Source organism: Pygoscelis adeliae, unplaced genomic scaffold, assembly GCF_000699105.1.
Source record: "Pygoscelis adeliae isolate BGI_AS28 unplaced genomic scaffold, ASM69910v1 Scaffold182, whole genome shotgun sequence".
Lineage (NCBI taxonomy): Eukaryota > Metazoa > Chordata > Aves > Sphenisciformes > Spheniscidae > Pygoscelis > Pygoscelis adeliae.
Genome location: NW_008824669.1, coordinates 1,386,293 through 1,398,112, shown reverse-complemented (window position 1 = coordinate 1,398,112; position 11,820 = coordinate 1,386,293). Strand labels below are relative to the sequence as shown.

Sequence of the window (11,820 nt, the reverse complement as noted above, 5' to 3'; positions counted from 1 at the left end):
AAAAAACGAGTGACAACGTGTCAGTTTAACATATTGCTGGAGGCTAGGAGGGAATTCCTGAGGCTGACTCATACAATGTACAAACAGTTATCTTTTGAAGCTTGAGAAGCTTCTGATAAGCAAATACATTCAGGTCAAAGCACGTGAACTCCGGTAATTTTCCTAACCTGGAATACAGTGTAGATCAAAGCTGCTGGTGACATCTTGACACAGCATCTCGTAACGCCTCAGAGGAAATGGAAAACGGAAGACGCTGCAAGTGGGAGAAAGCTAGCAGATGTGAAATGGGACTTCTTGAAAATTACCCAGCCCCTCTGGAAGAGTCCTCCAGAAGCAGTGGACTGAGTCAGACTGTGCTAGATTTACCCACACAGAGCTCCTAGCAAAAGCAGGTTTTGGAAAGTTCATCCTAACACCTGACATTTCTCTTTCCTATTCCAACAACTCAGAAATATTAAGAATGTAACCATAAATGGGAAAAGTGCTCAGAAATCAGAGATGATGAAATCACCCTTCAGAGCAAAAGAACAAGAAAACTCAATATAAGATTCAACAGATGAAGTAATCTGTCCCCGGTAACCCATGAGAAGCAGACAGTGACAAGCTTGTTAAAGATATATCTGGTCTTCAAGATGTTGTTACATCATTTTGAGTTGTCATCACATCATACAGAGTTAGGAGGGGAGCATTTTATGGTAAGAAATAAGTGTTTGCAAAAGCAGCTCTGAGATTTATAACTCCTGAGAAAACACGTTCGAGCAGACAAATATTTTCCTTTTAGACAGCTATGAAAAAAACCTACACTCAGATCAAGCGCTGCTCCTAACCTCACAGGGACTAATCCCATTGCTGAGTTGTGCTTAACACAACCAACCTGAAGCATGACCGGTACTGAAGATCTGTTTGGAAAACGTCACAAACACGCACGGTAAGAGACAGAGCCAGGCATAAGCTTTTCATAAATGAATGACTCCTTACCATCACTCCACACATCCGTGTTTGCCACCCAGAAAAAGAAGCAAGGCACAGCGGAGATTTACGTGACTGGCCATGACGGAATAAACGTGACTCAGTGAGCCTCCCGATTCTTCTCACAGCACCACCGGTGCTACAAGCATGAACGCCGCAGTCAACGCTGCTCCTGCGCTCACGGCAGACTGCCTGGATCAAAGTGGGCTGACCCTAGACACCCTTTTCACTCAGGCTGTCAGAAAAAGCTTCACCTTAAGTTATATACCATATTGCATATATATGCGCACATGTATTACAGGGGCACGTGTAAATTCTTGCTAATACTACCTCTACTTTGCATGGGCTTGTAAGTAAGGCTCTTCAAAACCAGGAAAGAGAAAAGGAAACAGACATTTTAATTAAGGGCTGGCTTAAGAGACAGGAAAGATATACTATGCAGCATCCCATATTTAATTATGAAAACAACTGCAAATAGTTTTACATAATTTTTTTTTTTTTTTAAAAGACTAATGAAACTAACATACACATTTGTTCTTTCCAAAACCCAGAGAGTCATTTTGTAACTCCAGGAAACTGTCCGTATTTATTTGCCTACTCTTTACAACACAGCACCTACAGAAGCTTCTTAAAACAAACAGCAGCTCTTCTTTTCTCACACAAGTTATACAAAATGCCTCGCTGTATTGTGCCTGGCTGTGGGGATTAACGGCACGGACTCTGGCAAGCAGCAACCAAAGACCTTTATTGCTCTTTGTTAGTGATTTTTATAATAAAGAGAAGTGTCCACGCGCTATCTGCAGTTTGCAGATAGGTTAAAGCCTTATGTTCACGCGCACCTATACCCTAGTGGATTGGTCCGTTCTTGCACGCACGACACTCCTTCATAGCCTTTAGCTACTTTTTTCTCCTTTCTCAGCAACTCATGTCCTTCTCCGTTATCTTCAGCTTCGTGCCTTCTCACGCCTCAAAGGCACAATGCTTGCTCATCAAAATCAAATTCAATACTGTCCATTGTTAATTCAATACTGTCCATTGTTAAGCTTTCCATCCCCACACCTGGCTGAGATGGAGTTAATTTTCCCCACAGCAGCCCTCGTAGTGCTGTGCTCTCTATTGGTAGCTAGAAAGGTGCTGATAACATACCAGTGTTTTGGCTGCTGCTAGGCAGTGCTCGCACAGCATCAAGGCTGTCTCTCCAACATTCCCCCCTCACCAGTAGGCTGGGGGTGGGGAAGATCTTGGGAGGGGGCACAGCCAGGACAGCTGACCCAAACTGACCAAAGGGATATTCCATACCATGTGATGTCTGCTCAGCAATAAAAGCTAAGAAAAAGGAGGCAGGGGGGAGTGTATTCTTTATTACAACGTTTGTCTTCCGGAGCAACCACTACGCGTACTGAAGCCCTACTTCCCAGGAAGTGGCTGGACATCGCCTGCTGATGGGAAGTAGAGAATACGTCTTTTGTTTTCCTTCGCTTCCACGCGCAGCCTTTGCTTTTACTTTATTAAACTGCCTTTATCTTGACCCACAAGTTTTTTCCATCTTATTTTCTACCCCTCCCTATCCTGCTGAGGAGGGGAGTGACAGAGCGGCTTGGTGGGCACCTGGCATCCAGCCAAGGTCAACCCACCACACTCACATAAGGATTTAGTCTTGGCCATCTCCAGAACACTAATTGGGGTATTTTACCTAGGCATGAAACACATCCGAGATAATCATTCTGCAAGTCAGAAAGTCATCACAGCCTGTGTCCTTGCTAGCAAAGGATTATTCTTCTTCTAAGACAGACAGGTATGAACCTTTTCAAAAATTACCTCTTTGCCTATAAGTTGTTCCTCCTTTGCCAACAGGACCATCATATACAGCAAACAGACAATCATGTTGTGAGTCTGAGGATGAGGGTTGGGATTCCAGGCATCAGAGAGGACACTGACCCAGTTTATTTCACATAAAACATAACCCAAGAATAAGAAACAACTCTTGGGGCTGCCTCTTTCGATCTAGGAAGGAGAGAGGAAAAAAAGACAGGTACATAAAACAATGTAAGATATAAATACACTCATACTTTTCAACTCCTTAGCCAACCATAAATCCACAGCAGCATTTTAGGTCGGCAGAGAAGCAGACAGACGCTGCTTCTCCATCATTTTGCCTCCCCACCAGAAAAGCTGCACATATAACTTTCTAAGCCTCTCAAACAACCAGTACAGAATATCAAGCTACTGCAAACCAGAAAGAAATAGTCTATTACAAACTCTTAGCTGCATGATTGCATCCATTTCTCTTCACTCTAAGAGAAACTAAGAAACTCTGAGCCTGTTTAGAACTGCATGAAGCACTCATCCCAAACAGATAAGCAGTAAATCCGGGAGCATTTCCACACCTATCTGCAGGTTTATGTTGTCTCAGACAACTTGGAAGTGGGAACAACATGGCAATAGTAAAATATATTACCTCTAACTAAATACATATTAAATACATACGTAATAAATGAGACATTCAGATAGAGCAATGACAGATTACAAAGACTGCCAGCTTTACAGCTCCCCACAACTTTGTATAAGACTCAATAGCACTCCTTCACAAAAATCAATCACAAAATGAGCAGCTGTGAATACTACAATAAACTTTAAAAGCTTACTTGCTAAAGAACTGTCTCCAGCTCTCCGGTTATTTTTCAAGGGCAACACTGATTACGAACTTAATTCAACAGATACCAATGTACTCACTTTAAAGAACTCTTCCATAAGCATCTGGTCTGGATGCATTTCCTTCCATGGAAGCCTTCTGAACTCAGTATGGAAAGTATAAAGAATAAACTCGGGCATTTTGGGGGCTGTGCAACATTCACAGTAATGCATTAGATGTAACCAGAGAGCCCCATGGTGGCTTGGCAACAGCTTATCTAGATTCAAAGAAAATAGCTGAATTAACAACAGAAAATAGTCAGGGAAAGCTTGATTACAGAAGGAAGTCCGATTTTGAAGATGAAAAACCATAAATGCAAGTTACACTAAAATACATTCATCAAAGAAAAAAAAATGCACATTAAGCTTTTAGATTTTTTTTCTCCAAATCAACGAGGGGGGCAGCTTATGATTTCACGCCCTTCCTCGATCTTTTGAAGAGTTGCTGGACAATAATCTGCAGTTATAAAAATACTCCATCCATGTAGAACTTCACTGCTTTTATGTTGGGTTGTTTTGGTTTAAAAAAATCTTAAGTATCACAAATTTTGTAACACATACAATAATATGTTATTTTTAATTATTTATTTTTACAAGAGAAGTTTGAATCTAGTTCATCCCTAAAAGTTGTTAAGGGGTATTGTGAAATTAATTTTTTCCGTTCCTATGTCTGTCTACACATTCGGCACAATACGCAATGCTAAATAGGAGCTCAAAATGATCAGTCCTGGAGATTAAATTACCCCCAGGACAAGCTGCTGAGACACATGGATTGGTCATTGTGACATGCTACTGCGTATGCTGTATGGGAACATCATACAGACCTCGAATGAAGTCATGCACTTCTCATGACAGCTCATTTTGTTTTGCTTTCCTTCACATTAACTTCGTTATCTGACAGTTATGCATTTATCAATCACATTATCTACCCTTGTCAAGGATAAAGCTGTCTTTTAAGGATGAAATAAAGCAGTGCTCCTGGTACCACTGCAGCGATCATCTTGGCTAAAAGTTCACAACAAACAAAATCCCCTCACGTCCCACATCTCAATCAAAAATCTTTTTTGGTCTGATAGAACAGAAAGTGCCACTACATTAAAACAGCGTGGACTTCACCCACCTTTAAAGCTCTCGTGCAAAAGCTTGATACAATCTGTAAACAGGCAGACCATGCTGGACGCTACAGGAGTGTCGCTCTCTAACCAAGGGTAACAGGGCTGGTTACTTAAAGGAAGTGAAGCAACACAAAATTTCAGTGCTGAGTTACCAGACCATAAACAGATCAGAAACACTTAAATGATTTAAATATCCTAAAGCATAGTAAATCAATAGAGTAGGCAGTACACAGTAAATCAATATAGTAGGTATCAGCAGTCCTTTCATTCAAACTCAACTCTTTAGAACTGCGTGTTTCTTCCTTAGAAGAGGTACTTCTTTTAACGCCACACTGAAGATCCACGGTACCACTGAGTAAACAGAGATTACTTGTTTGATATTTCATAACTGAATTAAATACCAAAACACAGGAATTTCTGAATGACAGCACATACCACCTGCAGTCAACCTTCTAATTACATGTTGGAGACGTGCTCACAGCTCAAAAAGCTTTTGGCTTTGGAAGAAAGTCAAATGTAAGCATATAATATTACAAATAATTCTCCATGTGAAGACAGAGGTACACAAGGCAGTAGATCATCATAGGACTGATTTGGTCCAAGGTTTCTTTACGTACCAGTGGCATTTGGGGTTGTATTTGTTTGGCTTTTTTGTTTTGTTTCAAACTAAGGAGTTATCAGTATTACGGAAGCTAAATAAAAGGAATCTAAAATTTAAATTTGAGTGTTTCCAGAACTAAGTGCAATTCATATTTTTCTCATCTCTGCTTCCTGACCAGAGCTTGGTTGTATTTCTTGTACCCAAAACAATTACTCAATCCAAGTCTTGCAAAATTTGTCTTAAGAAACTCATGAATTAGTTCCGTAATTGTTAAGGATATGACACAAGTCACAGCTATTTAATGGAAGGTCACAATACAGTCATGAATTAGAAAAAAATCAGGTAACAATGAAAGCCATTCTTACAGGGTTAAAGTCCTTACTTGAGTAAAAACTCATTTAATTTTAAAATGCAATACATACCTTGCATCTTCCTTATCCAAGACCAGTATCCATGGTTTAAAGAGTCCAGCAATGACTGAATACAAGGACTGCAATGCTAGAAGAAAATAAAACACAGAAGTTGCTCAAATTAGCAACAGTGAACATATTACACTTTTCCAAACGTGAATACAATGTCCTTTGCTTATTCTGACATTCCATCAGTTCTTCCCGGTCAAATAAGAATTTAAAATACCATATGCTTATTAGTAACTCTGGTTAATAATATGATTGTTTTAACAACAATCCTAAGCATTTTGCATTGCTTAGATGTTTTATTAATATCACTTTAACACATCTGAGATTGTGGGGGTAATGATGATTCACACTTTAAACCTGCTTATACTAAAATAAAAGATGGTCTGGCGATTTCCTCCAGATCAAAATCACACCATGATGAAATCCAGTAGTCCCTCGTCCCCAAACCTCTGCTCAGTGCAAAAGACTGTATTTTTCTTTAAAGAAAGTATGATGTCTTCATGAAATAATTTTAGAGCAAGCTCAAATATAAACAAACTTCCTCCAACAAGCATAAAGATAAAGCCTAAAGTCCGACATGACCATGAATCAGCATCATCATTTCCCGTCTGTATTTTAATGTTCTCATCATTGTACAAACACAGAGGAGGAAAATTTTACCGTATATTTAAATGGTCTTTAACAGAGGAAATTAGAGAAACTGAGTGCCTGTTCGTAAGTAATTTGCTTTTAAGACACATTACCTGCTAGAATTCTGTTACTGCCAAGAGGCTCTTGGGCTAAATTGGCAACTTCGGTGTCAATAAGTCGTTTAATAAGATACTCCAGAAATTTATTCACTTCAGCCACATAAGGACTCCATTTTGAAAACAGGCCAAAAGTCCTAAAGTCCATCAAAGCCAGTCGGAGTTTGCAGAAAGATGTGGAAAGCCATTCTATTGTCTCTCTAACCTGTAAAAAGAAGGAAACTATTAATCAGCTACAGAAAGACTGCACAGCAGTGTTATTTGTCACTGGTAGGCATCTGTTTCAGCTGAAAAACATAAATCAACCAAAGAGGCACTCACCTGTTCTGCAGAGAGGAGAATTTTTGCAGCATCCTGCAATACAGGACTTTCAGTAGAGTCATTTTTCTTGAAGCGTCCCTGTTCAGTCACTGGTGAACCACATCCCAAAGCTTTAAGTGATGCCTTCCAACAGTCAGGGCTTAGAAGCTGCTCCGATGAGCCTTAGGAGAAAGAGAAGGGAACGTGTTTGTGGAAATCAGGAGAAGGATATTAGTCCCTTTCTCAATACAAGTCAGAAAAGGTTGAAATTAGAGCTCCCTACTACATTAAAAAAATTAGGTAAGGCATGAATTTGAAAACCCCAGTTTAAGAGTGAGAGATATCTCTATTTCCCAAACTTAAGTAATTTAACATTCCCTTTTGGCATCTACATGCTCTCTTCTTAGAGAGTTTCCTAGGCACTTAGTGCATCCCTGGCTACAAACACATATTAGCAGATAGTTGCTGCCTCAGCACATATGGTTTGACAGAAAGGAAGTACTTCTGTTCTCATTTTAGAGGCACAGCAGATTATAAGTAGCATCTAATGTCAACCAGGACCTTTTCAGCAGATTTCAGTATCAGTCCCGGGTCTCCATAATTCCAGTTCTCAGTTTGACATTGAAAGGTGCTCAAGAAGAAGGATGCTGCATTACAGACTGTGGCATGGTTATAATTAATAAGTGCTTCCATTAATAGAAACCTCTCCTCCATCCTTCTCCCGTAATATGGGCTGAAAATCTGTTGTCACTGATGCATGCACTTTGGTCTGCAGCAGTGTTTCTTTCTACTAGAGCTAAAATAGGTCTAATAGAAATGTATTACACAGCATGCACATAAAAGTGCATATAGAAACTTAAGAAAGTTCAAATCATTTCGTATTTGTTGCTATTTAACTCTACTGCACGCAGTTTGTATTTTTAAGCCTGAAGAATTCTGTACGAAAGGCTTAGTATGCATTGATTCAGATACTCACTTTGCATGAACAATCTTAGGAAATCACTATAGTGATCAGGGAACTGATACTGGAGAAGGTTAGTCCAATGCTTGCAGAAGATATTAAATGGCATCAAAATATCTTCTTCAGGTTCAAGGCCACATGCATTGAGAGCCAAGTGAATAGACTCCAGAAGCTTGGTACGTTCAGACAGAGGTGGCTTAGCAACACTTAACCATTGCGTAAGGTCAAACTAGAACAGAGGACATGAAGCATTTTTAAGTAGAAGCTTCAACAGCCACAACACCTTTAGGAGAAGGGAGAAATTCTCAGGGGGAAAAAAAATCCGTAGGTTTTTATATATTTAAGAAAAAACTAATGAATTTGCACCTCATTAGCCCTAACTCAAAACCCAGGTAACGCTCTCCAAAGGTTATGATTTAGCATACTGCAGAAGTCCCTGAATTTACGAAACAACCCTTGGCAGGGGTTCTCAGGTTCATAAAGATGTGTATGAATTTCCACGTTTCAGTACCACTACCAAACACACACTTACAAGCATTAGACTGGGCTAATCTCCATAGTCCGTAAATTTTCAGGTGGAGGTGCAAAGCTTTTGTAGCCTCTAGGCCATCTGTTCAGACCTAGGTCAGCAGGGACAATGCTGATCATTGCCACTAAGGACAGCACACAGTCACACCCAAAACAGCCTGCCTGCTATTCACAGCTGTCGAACCCCGTCTCTGTGTAACTAATGAAGAGAATCAGAGTGATATCAAAGCCTAAGTACAATAGTAATTTCTCCACTGACAATACACGCAGACAGTATCATGCAGCCCTGAAACAAGAGGTGCGCAAATCACTTGCTCTTACCTAACTCACAATTTTAAGATAGGCAGGAAGGACATGGGTGCCAAACAGAGATGGAAGATTCAGACACTGTTCCAATTTTTGTTTGGTTTTGTTTTTAAGATAAAAATAAATGGGATTCACGGGCTATTTTGATGAATGTCTCTGCGGAGATATCAGGCAGAAGAAGCCATCGAGAGCCTGCTTTAATTTCAAGAGTAAGAGTGCACTGAAGAGTCAGCCCTAGGAAGCACATGCTGATACTATCTGGGCTAGGAAAGGGTAGTTTAAGCTTCCTATTTGCTTTTGCCTCCAGCCCCTCTTGAGCTTAAATACAACACATACCATTCAGGAAGAGCAACGTAAACCTATAGAATCCGTCAGTGTTATTTTAAAGTACCAGATTTGCACCTTTCTTCCTTAGCCTAAAGTCACAGTCTTTACGGAAAGAACACCCACAAAAGCAACCCACAAACCAGATGCAGTATTGAAGAGTACTTTACCTTTGTCAGCAGCATGAAGACAACATCACTGTTATCCTCACTCAGAAAGGCCACGACTTTTTCGTATAAAGTCACAAATTCATTGTGAGAGGCAACGGGAGTGAAGTAAGGAGAAAGGAGCGTACAGAGCCTTCGATTCTGCAGGATCGTCTGGAGGAGATGTTTGCACTCTGACTTGGTCCCACTGATGAACACCTGAGGAAATTGGAAACGGTGAAAAAAATGACCCCGGTATGAATCTGTTGGGAAACACACCTCTTAGAGCTTTTTGTCGAGACAAGCACGATTTTGGTCCTTTTATAAAAAGGAAAGTTTTCTCAAAAACGACAGACTGTATGAGATCAACATCAACTAAATACTCCTGTTCCACAAGATATAATGTAAAATAAACATGTTTCCTTAGCACACTTAAGAACAGCACTTGTGACCACACATGTTGTCTAAAAATACCTAGAAATACAATTTTTCTGATGGGATAGCAAAAGAAAACGAATCCAGATTTCAGCATTCATCCTGATATTAGGAAAAATTTAAACACAACTACGGCTATGAAGAGCTTTTCAGCATTTCAGCTGTTAGAGGTGCTTAAGGACAGCTGCACATGGAAACACACTGTATCTAAGAGATGAAAATAAATGCCTGGACCCGAAGCCAAAGAGGCTAATGGTTTTTCCTCAGAGCACCCATGTAATGTGTTCCCCACAGCAAACGTTACCACCACCAACAAGCACTTACGTTCTGTACCAGCAAACTTCTGGCTACCTATCTACACAAAGAATACTGCAAGGCTGTAGAAGAGAGGTGTCTAAATACAGAGGTTGACAAGATATACATCAGCTAGAAAGTGATTGGTAACAGCAAAGTATATGCCAAAACACTCTTTTATGCACTGGAAGTACCCAAACTTTAGTTACCTGCTCAAAAATCCAGCCTACCTTAGCATTTAACTCACACAGTGAGCGTTTATTAGCACTAAGCAGGCATGTCAGAGCAACAGTTTTTATTTTGCTTATATGCAAGCTTAAACTCTCCTAAAGACTGTGTATGTTATACAATTAGTTGAAAGAAAAATAGGATAGATAAAAGCTTAGAAGTTAATTTTCAGGCTTCTGAATGTTTTAGACCCCCAATATCAGCAGGCACTTGGAATACGCATTAGGCATCCAAAAGATGAGAGAATAAACTCACTTGGCCTAGAATCTCAATGCAGGACGTGAAGAACTGCCTTGTGGGAGGATTGCGTTGAGTTTCATCACACACATATTCCACTAACGTAAAAAACAAACTAATTCCAACTTTCTTAATCGAAGGCATAGGCTGCACCTTGTAGATATTTATTAAGGCCCTGGAAAAAAAACCCACAAAAACAAAAACAAAAAAAGGGCAGATTAAACTTACGTATGGAAAATAATCTGTGACAATAAAGAAAGGTTCCTTGCCAATATAGAGTCTTGAGATGGGTATTTCTGGCTTACATGATAATCAAGCACGGGTTCACAGAATCACAGCATAGTTGAGGTTGGGAGGGACCTCTGGAGGACAACTGGACCAACCCCCCTGCTCAAGCAGGGCCACATACAGCTAGTTGCTCAGGACTGTTTCCAGACAGCTTTTGAGTGTCTGACGGAGGCTGTCTGATGAGCGTGTGATGGAGGCCCCACAACCTCTCTGGGCAGCCTGTGTTCAATTCACAGTAAAAAAGCGTTTCCTGACGTTCAGAGGGAACCTCCTGTGTCTCAGTTTGTGCCCACTACCTCTTGTCCTGTCCCTGGGCACCCCTGAAAAGAGCCTGGCTCCATCTTCTTTGCACCCTCCCTTCCAGTGTTTCTATACATTGATGAGAACCCCCTGAGCCTTCTCATATCATAGAATCATAGAATAGTTTGGGTTGGAAGGGACCTCTAAAGGCCATCTAGTCCAACCCCCCTGCCGTGGGCAGGGACATCTTCAACTCGATCAGGTTGCTCAGAGCCCCGTCCATCTTGACCTGGAATGTTTCCAGGGATGGGGCATCTACCACCTCTCTGGGCAACCTGGGCCAGTGTTTCACCACCCTCAGCGTAAAACATTTCTTCCAGTCCCAGGTTTAGCTCAAGTAATTTTGCTGCCTGAAATGGGTACCTCCAAACCTTAGAAAATCTCCGTAATCAGAGTCAGAAAGTGATCATCAAAAGATTTTTCACAGCATAGTTCAAACAGATTGTTTCTCCCTCAAATCACGTGTTCGTCATGTTCTTAGGCCATCTCAACTACATTTGTACTGCAAGAAAATTTACCTCATTTTACTTAACAGGCTCATCAATAAAATAATTAAAACAGAATCAATCTTTTCTTGTGTATTGCCAAGTAAATGTTTTATTGAGCTCAAACCCCCATCTTCACTGCGTCTGAATTAAAACATCTGAAGAACATGCAATTCCACAAATGTAAATCCCAAGAACTAGCTCATCCACAGAATCTTTCAGATTAATGATCAAGAATGAACGTGTAGAAATAGTAACCAAATATTCTTACTTGTACAGTGAGTACACTCTGGAGGAAACCAACTACACTAAAAGAATCCCAGCAGAAATCTAGGAGTTTGAGAAGAATGGTATTACAAAACTGGACCTCTGGGATGAACTCTAAAAGGCCTTCAAGAGGAAGGCAGCCTTGGACTAATTCATTTATTCACCCCCCCAAAAAAGTGA

The 11,820-nt window shown here is 40.4% G+C and overlaps 1 protein-coding gene across 1 annotated transcript in view; it reads right to left on the bottom strand.

Annotated features, from left to right (window-relative positions):
• EPG5 (ectopic P-granules autophagy protein 5 homolog (C. elegans)) overlaps nucleotides 1–11,820 on the bottom strand; it is a 58,815-nt gene that overhangs the window by 11,634 nt on the left and 35,361 nt on the right. Inside the window, exons 29-37 of the mRNA XM_009322983.1 lie at nucleotides 10,319–10,475; nucleotides 9,131–9,325; nucleotides 7,818–8,031; nucleotides 6,863–7,023; nucleotides 6,539–6,746; nucleotides 5,799–5,874; nucleotides 4,781–4,884; nucleotides 3,703–3,878; nucleotides 2,788–2,973 (exon numbers count right to left, since the gene is read on the bottom strand). Coding sequence (XP_009321258.1) covers nucleotides 2,788–2,973; nucleotides 3,703–3,878; nucleotides 4,781–4,884; nucleotides 5,799–5,874; nucleotides 6,539–6,746; nucleotides 6,863–7,023; nucleotides 7,818–8,031; nucleotides 9,131–9,325; nucleotides 10,319–10,475 — 1,477 coding nt within the window. The remainder of the gene's footprint in view (nucleotides 1–2,787; nucleotides 2,974–3,702; nucleotides 3,879–4,780; nucleotides 4,885–5,798; nucleotides 5,875–6,538; nucleotides 6,747–6,862; nucleotides 7,024–7,817; nucleotides 8,032–9,130; nucleotides 9,326–10,318; nucleotides 10,476–11,820) is intronic.